This window comes from Salarias fasciatus, chromosome 13, assembly GCF_902148845.1.
Source record: "Salarias fasciatus chromosome 13, fSalaFa1.1, whole genome shotgun sequence".
NCBI lineage: Eukaryota > Metazoa > Chordata > Actinopteri > Blenniiformes > Blenniidae > Salarias > Salarias fasciatus.
In genome coordinates, this window is record NC_043757.1 from 6,481,211 (window position 1) to 6,503,858 (window position 22,648).

The 22,648-nt window shown below is 40.4% G+C and overlaps 1 protein-coding gene across 1 annotated transcript in view; it reads left to right on the forward strand.

Moving 5' to 3' along the window:
- Positions 1–5,841, forward strand: part of LOC115399802 (protein no-on-transient A-like) — a 21,777-nt gene extending 15,936 nt beyond the window's left edge. Inside the window, exon 4 of the mRNA XM_030107371.1 lies at positions 5,081–5,841. Coding sequence (XP_029963231.1) covers positions 5,081–5,245 — 165 coding nt within the window. The 3' untranslated portion in view covers positions 5,246–5,841. The remainder of the gene's footprint in view (positions 1–5,080) is intronic.
- The last annotated feature ends 16,807 nt before the right edge of the window (positions 5,842–22,648 follow it).

The window sequence follows — 22,648 nt, forward strand, 5'->3', positions numbered from 1 at the left end:
CTTTCCCTGCGTTTGATCCATATGATGAGGTAAGGTGATAGCGTGTGGATTAAAGTTTCTAAATGAGGCCCATGAATATGAAAATCTCATCACCACTCACCAAGAAAGCAAACTGTCAAACTTTTCTGAGCGCTGGAACTCATAAAGATTCAACCACGTCAGACTGCAAACTAGTAATAAGTAATAAATGCTTTCCTGCAGCAGATGTACATAAAAATCATTTCAAAGAAAGCGTTTTAAAGCAGATTTATTAAGAGCAGAAGACACAACACTACACTGCTACCCGAGCTGAAATCGGTGATCCTCTCCCTATCTCTGCATATCTTAATTATTCTATTGATAAAAAAAGACACCAGGATGAGTTTTTTAGCAGATCACTACGATATTTCAGGAATTACCTTTAGCAGAATACTCCCCAGTGGTGTCTGCACATCAGTAGATCATCAATTCGGACATGTAATTCTGAAACGGTCTTTCAGTGCATTGCTTTGTCTCCTGGGAATCGTAGATCTGCCAGTACGCTGCCTCCTCCCTCCCTCCCTCCCTCCGTACGCTGGAGTTCGTCCTGACGGGGGAATCATGAGTGGCTGCTGAGGCGAGGAAAGAGCGCAGCGACTCTGCCAACTCTCGAACCTCCGCCTGTGTCAGTCTTCCAAAGCTGTTTTGAGAAGAGATGAGCGTCTAATGTGCTTTTAGCAGTTTCCCATTAATAATCATGTTCGTGTTTCCAAAACAAGGAGCTGTAATGACATCTCTGAGAGCGAAAAAAATGACGTAACCTTCAAAAATAAATCCCTGGGGGATAAGTGCTGCTCTGTGCTGCCTTCATATTCTCAAAGTTTAGAAGAGAGCCTGAGGTCAGATGCCAAACTCTGGGCCATGTTTGCTGCCGATCGAAGAGCAGCCTTGATATATGGCGATGGCAGACGTTCAGGTCGCAGAGGTGAAACCGAATCGCCAAAAAAAATCAGCATGCGAACCGTTTGCTCCTCGCCTCGCTGCCAAGCACAACACCGCCTGGATGACATTGAGCTCGGTTTGAGCTGCAGAGAAATCGTTTCCCCTCCATGAACGCTCAGCTGCTTCCTACATGGCTGTCTCAAATGTCGAAGTTCATAATGTGATGATTGGCGACGGGGAAAATAGAAATCCAGGTATCGCATGTCCTGTCATAATGGAGTGGTTTTCCAGATGTGCCTCATGGAGGCTTTTCTGCAGATTGTTTTCGTTGAGAGAGAAAAAAAAAGGATGCTGGCCTTTGTTTTCATTGAGCTTCTTTTAATACAGTGTGTTTTACAGATATTGTCGCACCACAGCATGGATGGCAGCGCCAAAAAATCTTTAATAAAATGATTGTTTTTACTTAAGGGTTCTTCAAGGCTTGGAGGATCTTGCTCTTTGAAACATTCCATCATCCTTTTTTACATTTAGAATTTATTGCATGAAAGATATACACGTTTTCCATATAATTACTGTACAAATGGACATCATATTGTCATTTTTAGCTGTTAAGTAATTACTGAATGCATGAAAAAAGTTAACTTAATTACCCTGCAGAAAAGCTGAGAGACCAATCAAGAGCCAGTGGTTTGATTTGGACCTTAACTTAAAGCCCCAGACAAAAACAAGAGGAGAAATATACGTAAATATAGATCTGCAGGATTTACACAGGCTCCTGCGCAATGTATAATTTGCATTTCCCAGTTAGATCAGCCATTTTTCTTCATGCACAATGACACTGTCATGCAGGGGTGTAGTTAAAGGGTCACATCCATACAATCCAAATTCATCATTAATATGCCAGACCGGGTAAACAGCTCCATGATAACCTTTAAATGAAAACTTTTTGAAATCCCAAGCTGCTTTTTATTTGTTGTGATGCAAAGAATATGTGATGAATATATGTGATGAAACCCCCCAGAAATGATCCTCTTCCAGATCAGTTTTCTCCTTCCTTCATGAAGCTGCGCCTTCTCTCAAGTCCTGTAATCTTTCCAGTCTTGATTGACTCTTGTTAAGTGTCTCCAGGTTATTAGGTGGTTTCCTTCACAACAAATAACATCCTGTCATTATCCCATTGTTGAGTTTGGTCCAGTTTGTTTTAGTGACTGGTCTTCAGTCACTTGTGATCATAACTGTCGATCTCCTTTCTCCACCGGTCTTTATGAATCTGCCGTGCATGCTAAACTGGTTCCTGTGTTTTGATTAGTATGCTGGCAGCCCTGTGGTCGTCTGTTGAACATGCTCCGAGTAGGAAGCACAAATTAGAAGCAGGCTGTGATTCATTTCAGGGTTAACTAGTTTTCCCCTCACCTGTTTCCTCCGCTGGCGTTCGGGGTTTCTGTGGTTTCTGGCTCGTTTTTCGAATAAAACCACACAGCTTTGATATACTCCTCTCACTCTCATCCGTAAAAGATCCTGTTTTTCACAGAGCCGCCTCGCCCCGGGGCAGAAAGCTGTGCCAGCCGATGTCGGGATGGTATTGTAGAGTCCATCCGGCCGAGCTGTATTTGAGGGGCTCAGTGCCAAAACAGGACGTTCGTCTTCCAGCGGAAAAACTTATTCCTGCTCTTGTAAATTCCTAAGTTGTTTTTGTGAATGCCTCAGTCTGATCATAAGTTTTACAACCGAAAGCTTTACTTTTTTTTGCAGAAACAGCAGCTGAGAATGGTTTATTTTTGTTGGGGAACTGAATGTTTGTCACCAGGGTCGATTTAGTGATTTCACCATACGTTTATATATAATCCATGCAAAAGTCTCATTAGAAAATTCGGACTGTCAAACAGGGCCTGACTGCTGAAATAGTGCCATAAAAACCTTTAAATTTGAACTTTAAAGGTTTTCTTTCTTGTGGTACAGAGTATATATGATGAAAATGTCTGTATTTTTACAAAACCAAACAATTAACCACCAGAAATGACTTTAATTATAACATAAAGCCAAATTTAATTATACTCTTGAGAATAAAATACAATGAAGCGTTAATAAAACTTCTCCTCTCGTACGATGCATGTTTTTACAAACGCTCTCTGACAGCATGGTTTTGAGGCTAAGGCTAATGCTAGCTTGCTAGCTTTCATGGCAGCATCACTGTCATCTCACCTCAGGTCTCAGGGTTGTGTTGTGTTCACTACTTTAAAAAAAAACCAGTGTTTCCTCTGCAGTTTTTGCTTGGTGCTTGGGCCGGATTGTACCCTCCTGCCGACCAGTTTTGGCCCACGGACTTTATGTTTGACACCCCTGGTTAAATCTTTTTGCCTGTAATCTGAACCGTGTCGTTTCTGGATCGTGTTTTCTTGCGGTCAGCCTCCCTCTTGAGCAGGCAAACTCATCGGTGTTGACCGAGAGGATTTTCTTTTTGAAGAAAACTGCAGCTGAAGGGATGGACGGAGGCCAGGACAGAGCTGTCAACTGTAGGGAAGAAAAGAAAACACCCATTTCAGCCTGCAGGCGACCAAACGATTGCCTGCAGAGTAGATGATTAAAAACAGTAAAAGTCAAGGAAAACTGCTGAGATGAGCTTTATAACTCAATTACAACACTGTCAACACTGTTTATCCAAGCTGGAGGAATTTGGTTGTTAATGTGTTTGCGGAATATTTGACCAAGTTTTTTTTTTCCCCAAACAAAATTAGTACTGTTGATTAGTACAGTCATGATCATTGGAGCTGGTGAATGCAGGTTTGCTCGTTTCCTCATTGTGAAAATACAGCCTAGCGTTCGCCTCAGAGGTCATGCAGTCAGGGTGGGTTCGTTAAAACGTGCACCATGAATGTTCTTTTTTGATATTTCACTGTATTTTGTGCCAGAAAGTTTAATCTTTCATGAGGATTCATGATAAAATGTTTGTTTTTTTGTGACATTATAGACATTTTCATCACATATACTGTGTGCCACAACAAGGAAAAACTTTACAGCTTCAACTTAAATGGTTTTGGTACTTTTCCAGCCCAGTCAAGGTGAAACTACGCTGTGTGTGAGACCGCGAGCTAAAATGCGTTTGACATCCTGCTCTGCACAAACGCTGCCTGGAATTTGTTCTTCTTCTTTCTTTGAGCCAAGACTGTTAACCACAGCTCCAGTTTATGGAATCAAACATGCCACTGAGTTGCATAAATCTTGACTTTGGGGCATTTGTGACTGAGTTATGGTTTGTCTTCCTCTCAATTCCCATCTGGCCCCGACTCTCCCCTGTGCTGAGATGTGTTTGGGCAGGAGATTGAACTTAATGGTATCCCAGCACCATGCATTAGTGTGTGAATGTGATGGATGCTGTAAGCAGATCGAGACTCCCTTAAGTTTCCTTTAAAAAATGTGATCTCATCGTTTCTGTTGAATCCTTCACTTTATGCATAAGCAGAATTAATTCTGTCCGTTACCTGAGTGCTTTAGTGCGTTTGTTGACTGTACACGTTGGCGTCAGTGCACGGCTTTTTGCTTCTTTCTTTGGTATATTGAAATGTAACTCATGTGTTTCACTAATATTGTTATTTTTGGTCTAATATGTGATATTATGTTTAAATTCCTGCATAATGAAGGTTAAAATAGCATCCTTGTGCTAATTATACAGTGTCTATATGCATATTATGAATGCATTAAATAAAATTAAAGGTAAAAGGTAGCTGTAAAACTTCAGAAGACCAAGCAAAAGTATAAGGAAAGACTGAACACATATGCAGAAACATGCATTCAGACACCTCGTCTCACCTGGAGGCGGGGAGAGTAAAAAGAGAACGCTGGCAGGATGTTGAGAGCTATACTTACGTGCTTCCTGTGGATGTAAACATACAGTATGATGAGTTTCACCCTTTGATTTGAAGACATCAAGCGTTTCTGAGGTGTTTACATGAACACTTGATGTACGTCACGACGCACGTCACGTGTTCAGAACTGATTTTTTTTTTTATTAACCGTTTCTGCTGAAATGGGTCAAAAATGAGTGAAATCAGCTCAGTGCTTCTAATATGCCTTTTAGAAAAGTCTCAGTTTGCCATCAATGTTGGGTGCAGACCAACTTGTTTGTTCTTGGGAGTGTAACATGTCTTCTTCCTGTGTGTGTGTGTGTGTGTGTGTTTTGCAGAGAGTGGCAGGCGGACACAGACAGCCGGGGATCCCTCTCAACCTGCTGCCGCACATCCAGCAGGAGCCCGTGGCGCTGCTGTGCGTCAGCCTCCTGCTCGTCCTCCTCGGGCGGATAATGTACTTGCAGGGCACCTCGAACAGCCCGGACCACTCTCAGGTTTAGACTTTTGGAAAACCCAGCAGTTGTAGCAGCGTTTCTCTTCATCATGTGTTGAAGAAAAATGCCTCTTTTTTTTTTTTGTTTGTTTGTTTGTTTGTTTGTTTTTTTGGGAACCTAATTTTTTTTAATGTTATTCTGCTCCCTCCACTTTTTAAATCGTTGAAACATGTTTCGTCTTAGGAAGGAACTCTAACTTTCTTGGACTTTGTTTTTTTTGCACCACTGTTTTTCCTTTTTATGGCTCCTGAGCCTTTGTGATACAACCAAAGAGGCGAAGTTTTGCACTCCCGTTTCAGCGCAGGGGCTGCTGTATCACCCGAGTACGCCTCTGCAAAATGACGCCTGTGGAAAATCAAATGTGCCTTGTACAGTTGCTCGTTTACTTTTTTACAGCTTTGTTTTATTTTTTTTTGATTGTACAGAGATTACAAATTGCCCAGGTGAGCAACTCCAGAGACCCGGAGTTGTTAAAGTATGCGGGTCCAGGCTGTAGGATACTTCACTGTCTTTTTAAAAATCACTCATCTCTCGTGAAAAAAAAAAAAAATCCAGGATGAAACCGAGTCGAACCCACGTGGAAACCAGCTGGACCAAAGTCCCGACAGACTGTTCTACTACTGTGCCATAAGATACTTAGTTTCAAATTGGAAATTGCTTCAACTCAATAACAGAAACGTATCACATGCTGAAAGTTTGGATACTGATTAACTAAAAAGACGACTGAGTCCTGGAATAATAGTCCAAGTAAATCTGCGAAATCCCATCCTTCACGTAATTATGGATTTTTATCCCCTCACAGGTACTTCAAAGTAGATGCACTGAGACTGCAGGGGTTTTTATTTTATTTTATTTTATTTTACAGATATATTTTCAGCCTAATATTTTATGACTACTTAACTATGTATTAAAGCAGGGGTGTCACACGTTTTAGTTCAGCAGCCACATACTGTGTAAAGAAAATGTCTATGAATTTAGGAAAACCCCCAAAAATTACTGCAATCCCAACATAAAGCCAGTCTTAATGATACCTTCTGGTGCAAAAATACAGTAAAATTTCCAAGAATCTTCTCATGCAGCTGTGGAATTATACATTTTTCACCGACTCACCCTGACAGTATGACTTTGAGCTTTCACAGCAGCATCAGCAATTTCTCAGCCCTAAAATAATGAAAAGAAATGACCATTTACTTGATCTGTTTTGATATATCTGATGAAACGTGCCTTTTATCCAAACCCGTGAATTCCTTTGAATAAGAAGCAAAATGTTATGAAGAACTTCAAACAGTCCAACCTGCCGTTTTAACATGAACCTTCTGGTTTCTATGAGGGATTTGTGAAGGTTATGAATTGGTTTTATCATTAAGTACTTTATAATACTCTTGGATTTACATATTTAGATTTAGATAAAAAGCATTAACAGGGTTTTTCTCTGCCTGCGTTCAGCATTAAAACAATTATTTTGCACATTAACAGCCCAAACGCTGGAGCCGATTAGTCCACTACTCCTGAGTGCCAGGATAAAGCTTGAGTAGTTGCTACTTAGATGCCCAGTTGTCAAAATTCCCTTAATGAACCAAATCCAGAATCATGTCGGTAATAGTGTCATTGTGTTGAGTCATTTTGTTTTAACTCCAAACTCTTAAACTTCAAAGCAGTTTCACCGTTCTTTGCCCCGCCTCCTGGCTTAACCATCAGCAGCCGGCGGAGTGAATGTAGGCCTCAAGTGTCGGTTTGTTGACAAGGTCATGTAATCCGTTTATTAGCGCAGCGATTCAGACGCAGCCAAGTCTCGTTTTGGTCTGCCAAGTCATCAAATACCCAGAGAGAGATTTCTGGACTGGAATCAAACTCAGAATAACGCAGAGTCACAGAGGGTTTTGTTACCGGATGGTCAGCCAAACGGTGGCGACGCGGTCGCTTCAGATTAGGTACTTTTGTTTTATCACTAAAACTCTTTGTACTAGTTAAACTTCAGTTCATTTTCCATGCAAGAGTCCACTTGGTTTCACCATTCAGAAAACACGTTACTCCTTCCTATGAATACAAACTAGATCAATTACTTTCCTCAGCAAAGTATTTTATGCACATATGGTTTTTTTTCTTTTTCAATATTTAGGATTCTTGAAAATTTGTTGATCGTGTTCCCTTGGAGCAATGTTGGTTATTTTAAATCACCTGTGATGGACAGAAAAGTTTTTTCTTTCTTTCTTTTTGGACTTTGAAACCAGTTTGACTGCAACCAAAATAGGTTTTTGGGCTATTAAAAAAAAAAAAAAAATATTCCTCTTGTTACATAACTTAGGTTCAAGGTCCCCCAAAACAAAATAGTTTCATCACTGTTGCACGCTCCATGTGAAGTTCACCAGACCAGAGCAACAAACACAGGTTTGTGGCAACACAATCAATAATCATATGTGTGTGTGTTGGTTTGCGTGGCTGTTTGCACAGTTGAGTCAACACCGCGACTTCATGGCATTCATCACCCTCAGATAAGCCTTCATCCACCCTGTCGTCTGTGTAATCTTGTGTTTTAATAGTGTCGAATTCAGCTGCAAAGTTTCCTTTTTTCATCAGCCTGTGTAATCAGCGTCAGACCGTCTGTTCAGCCCGCTGACGTTAAACACTGCAGGTGAGGGAGCAGGCCGCAGAAACCTTTAGAGGAAACGGAGTCGTGTCGATCGTGCAAGACGGACACAAGTCATGAAGTTAACCAGTCAACCCGTTTTAAAGTCCCTGTGGAACCCGTCACCGTCCGTTTCTGGCTGGATTGCTGTTTGTTACTTCCACAAAACATGCGCCCTGCTTTTGTAAAGATGACGCTCAGCCCATGATTGTTGTAAATTTCAGTTTTTAACCACACTGTATCACACTACTCTCAGTTTCTAATCACGCTTGCTCACACTTCCCTCCTGTTGCCTGCAGCTCAGAATTCCTCGTTCCTCACAAGGTCATTTCCTCGGAGAATGATCGGTTGTGGCGTTCCAGTTGATCACGGACTCAGCCGATGAAGTCGTTTTTGCACTATGTCTGTATGCGTAGAAAAACAAATGAGAATATATTCCATCTGCAGCAGAGCTCCAAACGTCCTGCAGTAAACACGACAATATGTAGTGGAGGGGGGGGGGTCTTCCAAGCTGCTGCCAGTTACTCCAGGAATTCAGGCCTGAATGAGGCAGGAGTTTTCTGAGGTCTGAGGCAACTCAAATCACCGTTGTCCATCCACGTGATGCGTCGGATTGCCTGCAACTCCTCAGTGAGCCCTCAGCGTCTTCCTCGCCGCTTCGCTTCGCTTTCCCGCCGCTGACACTGAGAGCGCCGCGACTGCACGTCGATTCCTCATATTGTGCCGTGTGAAACATACAACCTCATTACGAAGTACTGTATCACAGCTGGATGTGCGCGAGGGGAGCATGGCCGAGGAGAAACCGAGAGATGAATTACCGCCGTGTGAAAGTGAGATGGAAACCGGGCGGTGCCCACATTCTCCGCCCGCCGTTCGGAGGTGTGAGAGCACGGGAACGTTTGCGCGACTTTTGAGGGTTTTCAGAGACTCTGGCCTCTGCTTAAAGCGGCTTTGTCACGTCGCGCTTTTCTATTTATAGTTTTTTTGTTTTTGATTTATTTAGGGAGCGGGTGGTTTAATGATCACGACATGAAAATGACCAGTTTCTTTGGACTGTAGTGTGGAAAAGTGAGGTGATAACTGTTGGCTTTTTCTTTAAGATTTGGTATATTTGAGCAACACAAGCAAAAGTAAACATTTTCACTGTGAAAAGTACCCCCCCACCCCCACCCAAAAGCAGAATTCTTAGTAGAAATAATAGATACTTTGCATAATTCACCGTCCACTGTTGAATGATGTAACTCCTCATTCATGCAAAATCCCTTCAGGTGCCCAATATTCAAGGTTGTTACACCGCATTTCACAAGAACTTAAATCAAAATCATTTCAAGCCGACCCCCAATTTCTTCTTTTTGCACCATTTATTTCTCACGTGTGCACAATGATACTATCCCATTGACAGGTCTGCTTCATGTAACGCTGTGTTTGATGTGATTCAGGATTGGAAGGTGGATCAATGACCGCGTTCCCCCCCCCCCCCAACCCTGCCCCCCAGGCTGTGAAGCAGCCTCACTCCATAACATTTCCTTCACCCTGCTTCCCAGCCGGTGTGATGTTTTTTGTCTTTGATGTGCACGGAGCAAATCTCCTGCTAACCGCGGCCAAACATCCTGTATCTTCACTTCATCAAACCCAAGCTCGTTGTTCCAGAAAGCTCCGCTCTAATGGCTTTTTTGGACATGAATGGGTTTTCCCTGGCACGCCTTGCATGCTGGTCAAATTTGTGCGATCTCTTTCTGATTGTGGCCACATGCACTTTGATTCACAAGAATTACCTGAAGAAAAGGTTTTATTCAGAAATACTGTATTTTCTACTAAAAAGCCAACAATATCATGATACTTTTCCACACGATTGCTTTAACGGAAATACAAAAAGCTCATTGGAATTGTCTCATAAATAAACCACATGAAGTTCAGGGGACCCAAATACACGCTGGTGTGAATCGCTTTCGCTGGAAATGCTGTACAGAAATGCATCTTTTGGAGATTTTCTTTTTTTTTCTTCTTTTTTTTTTGCAGAAATTGAAATCAACTAGCCGGAAAGACTCCGAGTGACCCAGTACGACTGTAGCAACATGTCTTCTGTTTGTTTATATCATTGTTTTTACACTGAAAATATTGTAATTTGCAGCTGAAACGGCTTGAAGATGATTTGTATCGCTGTAAATAAGCCAGTTTTTACATTAAACTGAATAATGACTGATTGTGTCGTGTTTATTTTTAACAGAAACACTGAATTATTCTTTTCAGATTTAGCTGAATTTCTCCCAGTGAGTTGCATTTTCTTCATATTCCTCCTGTTGGTGTGCACTTCCTTTTATGTCAGTTCAATTATAAACTCACTCATTTTACAGAAACTGTTTGCATTGATGCGATGCAGAAGCATTGTGACATTTTTTATGGTAAAAAGAAATTAAACAACTTACTTAGCTTGCCAAGACTCCTGAAAAGCTTTTTCATTTATTTTGATGCGGACATTTTTCTCCCTCTTCTATTAGAACGCACATTAAGAAGGATTGATTTTTTCCCCCCGAGCAGCTACATGAGAAAAGTGAGGTATTTCATCCAGCATAAAAGCCTGTCGGCAGGGAGACAGCAGTTTGATTCGACCTGAACAATAACGCTTTAGTGCAGGGGTGGCAAACATAAGGTCGGTGGACTAAAACCGGCCGGCAAACAGCACCTATCTGGCACACCCAGCTTATACTCACTTTATGACAAAGAGTCGTTTCACAAATAGAAACATTTCAGGGAAAATAATGAAAGCAAATGGACTTGTTTTCATTTTAAGACGTGTTTCAGGTGAGGTGTTGAAAGTTTGTCTGTATAAAGGTCGACTCCAGCGCTGCTTCTATTGTGCCTGAGCCGATCTGCTGAACGCGGAAAGTACGGTGAACTTCCACAACTTGGCACAAACACGCGCGCAGATAATTACACGCCTTCCACACAGAGAGACACATACGCACAACTCATTAACACACACTCTCGGGTCTCCTTGCCACACACTCACACACACGTGTGTGTGTGTGTGTGTGTGTGTGTGTGTGTGAGTCAGAGCAGCAGCTCAGCAGGGTGGATTTCTTCATCTGCACAGGAACAGAAAGGTAACTTTTTTAACTCTTTCAGGTCAAAACAAAGGAACTTCAAATTTACTTTCATACAGCAGGTCTATTTTCTTTATTCAAGTTAAAGTAAGGTAGAACATTCTCTGCAGCAGTTTCATGAAGGATAATCTAAAGAAACCGTGGTGTGACAGCAGAGGAAGAAGGGAATACATTTAGATTGAGGAAGATAATCTGTTGCGGCAACCCTTCAAGTCAGCAGAAGAAAAAAAAAGATTGTTTTATGCTGAGACCAGACAACTGTATTCTCTAATCTAATGTTGGTTTTATTGTGAACAAAATAAAGATGAGTGTGAATAAGAATTGAATCATCAGAGTTTTTCATTTGCTATATTTTTTTGATGTGGACTACATAATACTGAGGAGTGCTGCTGATATTGGGTTTTTCTCACACCTGTAGAGAGAAAGCATGTTATACCAGGTAATAACAGTAATTTTCATTTAATTTTTTTTTTTGTCTTTTCCCTGGAAAACTGCTCAGTGTCCAGGCGTTTTGTGCACTCTGTGACCCTGAGGTGGATAAAGCATGATAGATAGAGGGATATAAAATTCCTGTCAGAGTTGTTCCTTGACTCCTCGAATGCCGTCACGGCCGTCACTAACAATAAAGAGCCCTGGAATCATCTGCAAGGCCATACTGGACAAAAAGTACAAACTAACGTCTCCATCCAAGAGTGGTAAATTTTTTTTCCTCCACTGCGTTGATCCTGAAGAAATCTGCAAAAATGACTGCAGAATCAGCATTTTACCAATTTTACTACAAAATTGAAATGTTTTATTGGCATTTTAATTAGGTTTATGTATTTGTTCTTTAGAAAATTTTCTCTCTATTGTTTTTGATTATTTTAAATTAAAAAAAAGGAATAATCCCTATTCAACATTTTTATTGACTCTCAATAATCCAGTTTTCTTTCCTACTTGGAAAAGAAAGTTGTCACTCAATGATAGCTATTTGCATAATTTATTAGAAAACAAGTGGATCCTCTCATTTAACACATTCCTGCAAACATACGGGTTTGGGAAAAGTAAAAAAATCCTCCAATCCCAACAATAAAATCAGTAAACTGAATACAGTACAATATACTTTATTGTCCCACTTGGGGAAATTTGTCTTGGACTCAGCATCCAGCCATGAATGCCTCGATTCTAAAATACAATAAATAAAACCAACAATGATTTTATCAACTGTAACCTCACAACCACAATATTAAGATTACAAGCTACCAAAGATCCTAAAAGCTCCTCTGCCTGCTTCAAGACATCACATAAGTCACACTGCCGGCTCGATGCAGAAACCCCCGGATCATTTCTCTCATTACGGACAAGAACGCTGTTCTACATCACTGGAAATCCCCAAAAAACCTCATGTCACACCAATCACTGGACCAACATTCTTAGTGAATGCATCTCTAAAGAACAAATCGTGTCTCATGAAAAACAACAGTACGCTTCCTGTGTGTGTTGATCCCTCCTCTGAGTGAGAGAAGAAAGAAAAACTCATCTAGACCACAGCAGAGTAAACAGGCAACCTAATGAAACGCCACCTTCACTCCACCGGGGAACATTCTTGTCCATACATGCGTATCAGAGCCAGAACATAACCCAATCTGCCTTTTCCTTGCTTGATAACATCGGTCGGATATCTGGACAAGTGGTCGAGCACAGGCTGCCATGTGTCCATCAAGCTGTTTTTATCTCTCTTTAAGCGTGTCGACTTTCCACTGGGAAGACATAGGAAAACACTTTCTTTCAGTCAATAGAGGACATTTGTTTAAGAGCTCAGTTCTGCTCTGATCCAAGACTTCACTTTTACGTGGGCAGATCCAATGTCAACTGAATCAGGTCTTTACCAAGTGAACATTTTAACGTTGCACTGAGATTTTTTTTCAAGTTGGGTAAAGTGGATGGATGGATTGAATGTCACTTTTGAATTTTAATCTATTCTATAATGAGCATATTTTTATATGTTTATCATGATAAGTGTTTTTGCCTATTAATCTTTCAGCAAGTATTTAAATAAAGAACTTGAGATGGATTTAGCACATAAACCTTTAAAGCCTTATCTAAAAACAGGGGCTCATGTTGTTTGTTTTGTGCCATCGCTTTATTCACTTAATGAAAAGCATGCTGTGTATATTAGTTGCAGACCGCAGAGCGAATCAGCTATCAGTGACACATTAAAACTGTTTTTTTTTTTTTTTTTAAATATCAGTGATGTTTATTAATCAGCAGTGAAAATCTGGTTCAGTTCATGCCTGACGAGGTCAAATCCCTGCCCAGATGCACGTAAACAGACATAAGTGAATTCCCCTCTGCTCTGTTCAGTTGTTTAACTCGGAAGAAACAGCTGAGCTGATCTGTTGTGAAGCTTAACAGTTGACCACGCCAAGTCAGAGTAATCTGTTAGCCGTGGAGAGTCCAGTAGCGACACGTTTGTGGTAATTCAGCCTGTAACTGTGTTTGGTAATGCGGGATCTTACATCACTCTAGACCGAGTATCAGCCGACACAATGAAAACCCCGAAGCAGGTTTCACGTCATGCGAGGTGCTTGTTTAACGACCTTTACTCTGCACTGCTGCCTGTAACTTACAAAATGTTTGTTTTGTTCACACTGCAAAACGGTATTTTTAGGCCAGACTGAGTCCCTGAGCGGGATACTTCAGCACACGTAATGCAGTTTTCAACACAATCACTTCCTTTCTATTAGAATTTGTTATGTGTTTGATGAGCAGTGTTTCTCCGGGTTCCTTCCTGTTGCTTGTGGGAGTCTGCTCCCAGCGTGATGAGTCGACTGGATTCTCTTTAAAGAGTTTGCCTCCGGAGACTCACAGTTTTCTGTTTCAACCATCTGATTTTGCACCAGATCACAGATATTTCCTCTCATCTGGTTAAATAAACCAAACTCATTGTTAGCTTCTTTGAATGAACTCCGTATTTTGTTTCAAATGTATAATCTAAATGAAAAAAACAAAACAAAATATCTCTTACACCGGAGAAGATGAGCCCATGTAAACCACTGGATGGTGTCCAGGAGTGAGAGTGGGGTCACTCAAGGTCACAGGATGGTTCACAATGTGTTGCTGCGAACCACTGCATTGAGGCTACACATTCAGGTCCAGGAAACTGCACAGTGCTTTTACTTTAAAGGCTGATGTTTGAGAGAAAAAACTTCTTCCAGTGTTTTGATTCACTGTCAAGATTTGGAGGATCATAGCAGATCTCCGCAGCTTTTCTTAGGCTCTGTTTTCACAGTTTTCTTGCGTGTTTGGGGTGCGTTTACTCGGTAATGCTGCTCGGAGACGCTCAAAACGCGACTTTTTGAAAACAGGTTTTGAAAATGCTCTGAGTCGGTCTCCATGCAAACGGGGCCTTCAAGGCAATGCCAACTTCTGTTGAGATTGTTATTATTCATATTGTCGGGCTGCTTCTATCATCAGTTGTGTCAGTTAAATTCCTGAGATTACAAATGTTTGAACGAAGCGGCATTAATGTGTCTGTCTCTTTGAATCTCTGTTGGTTCTAATAATTTAAGACAGCATTTTTGATAGTCTTGTGGCGAAGTATCACAGCAAGGGAAGTACTTTTAAGCAGGGTTAGCACTTTGTGGTTTTCAGCCGTGCGGTTGCCACTAACATCTGTCTCCTCACAACTACCACCGTCTGCTGCGTAAAACAAGGCAGGAACCAGGTGTGCACACAGCTTCCTTACTGTTACTTTCACATGGATTCACACATTCTCTCACACACACACTCACACACACTCAAACACACATGCACGGAGAGAGAGTCAGACAAGCAGCTCGGTCTGCTGTGTGTTTTCTGTGCTCGGGGCCAAGAGGAGACACATTCAGGATGCTGTGGTCAGAGACCTCCAGTCTATTCTCTTCCTTTATTGAGTGCCGCACATGTCGAACGCCAGCCAGCGGAAAAGAGCGTTCGTATCATTTACTCCATAAACAGCAGAACATTACGAGCTTGATCGCGTGCAAGTTCAAAAGGATCATCAGGAAACGCTGCAGGTCCAACTCTGAATGTGTGTGAGTTACACACCGAGGGTGTATCAAGTAACGGTCACTGATAGGCGACAACAATACACACACCTGATGTGAGAGAAAACGTGGTAACAGTGAGACATCAACTGCTTTATTACAATAAGAGAATTACAAACTGTAATATACAGAATATGTAAATTATATATTCTCTAATGAGTTCTCGGATGATATTTCAACTTTTAATGATCTGCTAAATTACTTGGATTAAAAAGAAACGTTTTAATTTTTAGAAGAAGTGTCCTTTGACCTTAAAGTGGTCAGAGTAACAGTAATTCTTCAAAAAGTCCCTTCTTCTTGGATGAGCATCTATGAATGAACGTTAATTAATCCACGTCAGACTTAATGGTACATAAATACAGAGTAACACAGTTCATCAATGAATTCACCAGGTTTATCTGTGAAGAAGCAAAATGAAATAGAAATTTTATGACCTCTAAATGTATATATTTATGCTTAATAATACATATCATATACACTGTTTAATATGAATATACAATCAGGATGTGTGTTTTGTGAGATATTTCTGTTAACATTACGCCCACACAGTGAGAAATGAACAGATTAGTGACATGAAAGTTGCTCTCTGGTGAGTTTTTTGTTTTTCCCGAGGATGAGACAAGACGGATTCTCAGAACTGGTTTGCAGTTTGCTTTGGTAAGATTGAATTTTAACCATTTAATAAATGGATTTTCTGTACGGAAAGCTCAGAACACTGAATAATTTAGCAGGTAAATGAATTCCCACATGTGCATTTGATTGCATTCCTTATATATCTTTGCCATATTTACATAAGCAGAGTTGAAGTTGCTCTCCTGCAAACACAAGCTGTGTTTTGTCTTCAGGCTGTAGCTGCAGCTTCAGCTCTAATAAGCAGAAATGCTCCTTGATGTGAGGCAGATCTCAGGTGTGCTCATGGGGATCCCTGCAGACGCTGCTGGTGCACAACAGGCGGAACCTCTGATCTTTGTAGTTTCATGTTTCTATTCTAATATTTTTCGTGGGGATTTTTAGGACACAGCTGTATGAAAATCAAAACCTACAGTATGCACCACCACATGATGATGGCTGGAACACAATGTAACAAGCACAAAAAAACTTCCAGAACAACCTGAAACGCAGTTCAACACAACAGCAAACTTCCCCACATGTACGAGCACTTCCTCGTGCCGCAGGTTGAGCAGTTCAGCTTTTGACGCCAGTCATCCTGTCACATCAGATAGCATCCACAGCTGCACGGTCTGCTGTCCACACAAACCCTGTGGCTTCAGCAGGGATTAATGACTCCGGCTGACTGCACGCTGTAAAGACAACACCTGTTTGCATGTGGTGAAAACAGATAAAAGCAGATACGTACAAAGAAAGACTTCATAACGAACTGATAAAGATGCAAAATGGATTTGATTTCAGTTTGCATGTAAATTCATAGAAGTCTGAATGAGGTTTGATGTACGTCGACAATGATGATATTGTTTTTCGCAGTGTTCAGTTAAGCCAGGGGTGTCAAACAGGAGGGCCGTGACGCTGCTGTGAAAGAAAATCATGTTGTCAAATTCAGTTTGAAAAGAAACATGTTTAGAGCAACAGTCATTTCGTGAAACATGCAGCCCTCTCCAGATTCAATTAGTCTGTAGCACCTTAAACTAAAATGAATTTGACAAATACTGTATTGTGCTTCACTGCATTTATTTGACACATAACATATCAACAGACCTGAGGATTTCAGGTAGATCTAAATATTTCAGACAGAGTTGTTAATTGTTGTTTTGCAGAGGTGAAATAATATTCATGCAAGCAGAAAGTTTCCACTAACTTCGGACTCCAACTTCACATTTGTATATCACAGAGAGAATTAGATTTAAGTTTAATATATATTCACACACCTTTTTTTAATCAATGCAATTGGAATGAGTTTGGGGGATAATTTCTACTTTAATGTCAGGGTGATCTCAGAAACAGTTTTTTTAAGGAATTCATCTAAAAGTTAATAAATCTCCAAAATTACTGTTAAGAAGAATAATTTGAGATCCTGTTATTGCGAGTTGCTAAGTGTGTATGTGGTAGGAGGATGAGTTTGTTATTCTGTAGATAATTATGCTCATGAAGATGTAATTTATCAACCAACTGTCAAGTTTAATCCTTCTTCTGGATCCCTGGGCGCTGGGAACCACAGCGCCGCCACGAGGCCTTTTATGAATTCTGATCCCAAATTAACGGAAGAGTCCATCATGTTCTTTTCGTCGAACTGACGTGTCTCTAAAACTGAAGTGAAAGTGCAGCATCTGACATCTCAGCAAAGAACCGAATCAGTAAACACAACATCAATCAGTTACAACAATCAGTAACACTTTTCTACATGTGTAGCAGTAGCTTCTGTCTGACTCTGCTGCAGACGGAATAACAAAGACAGGGTTGATATTCTGTGTTCATTCAGATCAGAATTGCTGCTTGATGCAAAGTGATCACTGCAGCTGCGGCTCATCAGCCTCACCACTTCATTAATATGAGAGAGAATCCGTTTCAGCTCCTCCGTCTGTGGGTCACCACAGTAAATCATGTCATCTGCATATTGGATTTGGCACAGTTTCACACCAAACATCCTTTTAAACCAGTCGGCCTCTGGTTACAAGTCTGTTTCCAGAACATCAATATTTGTTCTTCTAGCATTTTTCCACAGAGTTAAACATTTTCAAGATATCAAAAGAGGGAGAATAAGCAGCAGATTGCAAGTTTTTACTAACTCACATTTTACTGAAATATTCACGAGTGCTAATGCAAACAAGCTGTCATACCAAACGATGCTCAGTGGAAGCATATTGGCATCACTGATAGTTTAATACCTGAAACAAAGAAGCCAAAAAAAATAAAGAAAAAAGAAGTTTCTTAAGTTTTTCCAAATATATATATTGACAATCAAGCCTCTGTATTATTAACACTGAAAATACAAAATCCTGACTGCCTGTATTGAAAACATCAGCAACACACCTGAGAGTTTCTAAAGACTATTTTAAGACATTTATAACTTTCCTGTGTATATTTACTGTACTTTACATTTCTATGCAACACAACCTTGATTAAACAAATAAACCTAGGCAGACTCACACATTCCGATTGTTGAATAAGAGAGGAGAATAAAATGTGGACTTTGCATGAAAGCATGATACATTCACTATATGTATTATGTTTACAGTTTCTATATGTATGCACATTTTTTTTCATATTTTTCCCTTATTTTAAAGATTTCAATCAGGTGTCGTGATGCACTGATTTAGCAATGCTTTGCAGAAATAAAGCAAAGATAAAATATAATGCAGTATATCCTCTTATGCAAAGTGTTATACAGTATATTCTCACAGTTTCACGTATTCCTCAAATGCTACAGCACAAACATTTTTTAAAAATATTCTCGTGTTAATTAATATTAATCTAATATCTTAAAAAACATCAGGTTGATATTATAAAAAACACTCTGAATTTAGTTTCAAGAAAGTGTCAGACAAAAGGTCAGGTGTGTTTGGTAGAGCGAGGTCAGCGGTTTGATGCCCATATTTCAAACTGTGATGGACAAGATGATGAAGCACATGCAGCTCCCTGAGTAGCTGTTCTGGTTGTGTGAATGGGTGAATGTGAGCGACTGTAAAGTTCTTTAAGACAGCTAAAATATGTGGAAATGTGCTAGAACAGTGACGGTTGTTTCTATTTTGTCTCAAACTGACTTCAAAATCTAAAAGTGAATAGTCAGATCAGTATCTTAGTGTTTGGCTGGATTTCTTTTGAAAGAAGAAAAAAAAAAAAGAGCTTCACAATCTCAGCTTGCGCTCTGGTGCTTTACCAGAGGAGAGAAAAATGTGGCACCACAGCTAAATAACAAAGCTTGATTTGTTTTTAGGGCAGCTCTTATTTGCATTTCTACAGAAATATTTGATCTTTGACATGCTTCCTTGCGCTGGGGTTTACATCATGTGACCCCCTCCTCTTTTCTTTTTCAAGAATCTTATTTTTTCATGTCTTCTCATTAAAATGGAGAGTGCTTCCTATTATATGTGATGTCCCTTTGATGAGTGCAGCTAAAAGTCTTCTCTCCTCAGAAGGATGTGGGGTTTTTTTTTGAAAATCCGTGTGAGTGTGTCAATGCATGTACAGTAAATGCGTCTGTTTTTGTCCCGCATCAAAGCTCCTCTGCAGCGTCAGGCGCGCCGTTGCAGCCTTTTGGCTCAGTGTTACATCAGCCTCACAGGGGGAGATATGCAGCTCTGAAGACGTTGGGGCGGACGTACACCACCAAACTCACCGAGGCGAATCGAGCCAGCCGCTCCGGAGTCGACCCGACGACGCATCCGAGCCGAGGAGGAGACAAACCTCGGGTGAACCAGAGCGAAGGAAACACAAGCAGCTCATACAAGCCACAGCAGAGGCAGACAGCCAACAGTACACGATCACAAACATGCACAAGAGGCCGAGCTGCTCTGACTAATCACAAGTAAATTAGGCCAGGACAAAACATGTCTGAAAACACCAGACCACAAAACAGCAAAGACCCCCCATCCGGCAGGAAAGCCCAAACAGGATCCAATAAAATATAACCAAATCAAGCGCAGGCAACACAACCCGTACCCGAATAATCACTGTACAAACACACTAAATCTATCCAAAATGAGTCAGTTCCAGCCCTTTCAGAGCATGATTTAGATGGCGCGTTTGTTTTAAAGAGGCATAAATATATTTGACAAAAGACAGAATCACATAAAGCTGTGCCCTAAAGCTAAAGGGAAACTCATGCTTCAGCTCATCTTAGGCACAAACGCCGCCTCAGGCTTTCATGGGTTTGTCAGTTCAAAAAACACACCGCCATGCACCAAGAAGCTTTTAAAATGAGCAACTTTTTTACAAACGTTTCCATTTTCAGTTTGTGTAACTTTAATCCAGGTGCTCTTTATTTCAGAACCTTGTTACAATCAAGGTCATTTAGTTTTCAGGGTTTTTTGGGCGCTGCACTGTAGGACTGCACAAATTGATTGTCAGTCAATATTGACGTGCCTGACAGAGCCCGACTGCAGTATGTGCAGGAGGAGGACGTTCATGCCTGAAGTCACTAACTGTGTAGAGAGAGCAGAGTGTTCGTGAAGGCATTTGGCTCTGCCAATTCTGCGCCTTGGAACTGTGACAATATAGAGGATTTCAAAAAGGTATTCAGTCGGGGGCACGAAGTATCAGTCTATTTTAAAATGCTTTTGGCAACTCTTGAACATAACAACTTGTCTCTAAAAAGATCATGGGACACAGACTTGAACCTTAATTTTAAAAAAGAGGAGTGGAATATGATTCCTAAAAATGTAAAGATTATGTCAAGGTTAGGTCAGGTTAAGAACAAGACTGGTTCAATTTAAGATCATACATAGAATATACTGGACGCCCTATAGATTGTATAGGGTGGGACTGGCCGATACTCCGTCTTGTTGGCAATGTCAGAAGGATTGTGGAACACTTCTACATGTACTATGGGCGTGCCCAAACATCCAAGAATATTGGTTATCAATTCATAGATTTGTGAAGAAAATTATTGATCAAAATATACCCTTCTGTAGCAGGCTTTACATTCTTGGGGACCCCTCAATGTTGAGACACTTACCTTCCTCTCTCTCGCAGTGGGTCCAAACAGCAGTTATGATGGGGAGGAAGTTGCTTGTGAGAGAGTGGAAGGGCCCGTTGGATCCTTCGGTCACTCATTGGCAGAGTCCTTTAGGTCAACTCGCTGCTTTTGAGAGATTATCATTTAGACTGCTGAACAGGGTAGATGATTATAACAAAAAATGGTCCAAATACTTTCTGTACACAGGTTCCTTGGCATCTCCAGCTCATGGAAGAACTTAATGTTTGAAATTGTTATACGGCTGTGATTGACTGTGCTGTTCTGGAATCTGGATCCATGGCATCTTTAGTTTGCTTCACCTTTTAATGTCCCTCATTTATGGGTAGTACTTGTACTACTTTCTTGTATATTTTTACAATTATTTTTTTCTTTTCTTTTCTTTTCCATGTGTGTGTGTATGTATATATATATATATATATATATATATATATATATATATATATATATATATATATATATATATATATATATATATATATATACATGTATGTATAGATATATAAGAATATAACCCTATAAACATAATATATATACATATACATATATGTATGTGTGTGCATATATATATATATATATATATATATATATATATATATATATATATATATATATATATATATATATAATGTTTATAGGGTTATATTCTTATATATCTGTTTGTTCCCATGTGAAATCATTACTGTAGAACGAATATGTCAGAACTGATGGAAATGATTTTGTTGGTTTGTAAAATCAATAAAGTTCAAATCGTAAAGAGAGAGCAGAGTGAGCCACGGGGACCAGAGGACACAGACAAGCGAGATAGTCTGCCACATGTGATCGGAAGAAAAAAAACGGAAATGAAAAAGCCTCAATCACACTTGTTATAAATACAAGGTTCGAAAAAGATGGAAATGTTGAACTGTTGGCGATCGGGGAAAAAACTTTTTCTGGAAAAAGTTGCCATAACGAAGTCTGAGCAAAATCTAAACGTAAGGTACATTTTTCACTGATACTTAATAGAAGGATTGGCTTCAAAACGTTGTTTGCAGCCGAGTTTGGACCAAGAACTGAGGCAAGAACTGCTATCAGTCATGGTTCACCCTCAGGTCAGGGCAGAATTACATCATGAACCATCTATGGTTAATCTGAGTCTTCTCACATCTACTGCTGCAACTTTAGTCCTGTCAGTGAGTATTGATTGAAGTCATTCGCTGTATGTGACTCAGTCTTGTGCAGCAAGCCGAACAAAATGGCTTAACTCAAGTTTATATCATCTATTTTTTTTTCTGTGTTTTGTGTTTGCAGGAAAAACCATTTGAGTATTTCCCTGTTTTTACTCATATGCAATTGAAAGAGAAACATAGAACACTGATAACATATTTTTTATTAGAAGCAAAAGTGACAAACATGAAAACATGAACAGGGACAAAGTACATTGCAGAGTACATGATCAGTAACCGTATACAGCTGCTTCTGTGGAAGCAGTAAGGTGAAGGAAGCTATTTCAAATCATAAATTGTGTCTGTCAGATACACTTCCTGCACTGGTTCCCGTGCTTTACCCAGCTTCCTGTTTACAACTCCTACATCCCACAAAGCTTCGCTCCCCACTCAGAGGAAACGCCGACACACAGGCACCCGAGCCCTGCCAGTCAGAGACTCAGAGGGCTTCGTAATCCCGTCACTGCTTTACTGTGAAGTCTGGGACACGTGTGGAAGACACACCTCAGTTTGGGTTGAACAGGCCGATGACGGTTGGACTTTTAAAGACTGCAGCACTATTTTAGAGCCATAGCTATGCTGCTTTGATCACATTACTGTAAATTAATGATTTCAATGCAAGGTGTTCAAGGTGGTATGTTTGTTGAAACACAGAGAGTAAAATGAAACACTTAGAATAATAATAATAATAAAGAAACAGGATGTCTATCGTGTGTCTGAGATGAGTGGAATTACCGGACCAATCAACTTAGGTCGTGGG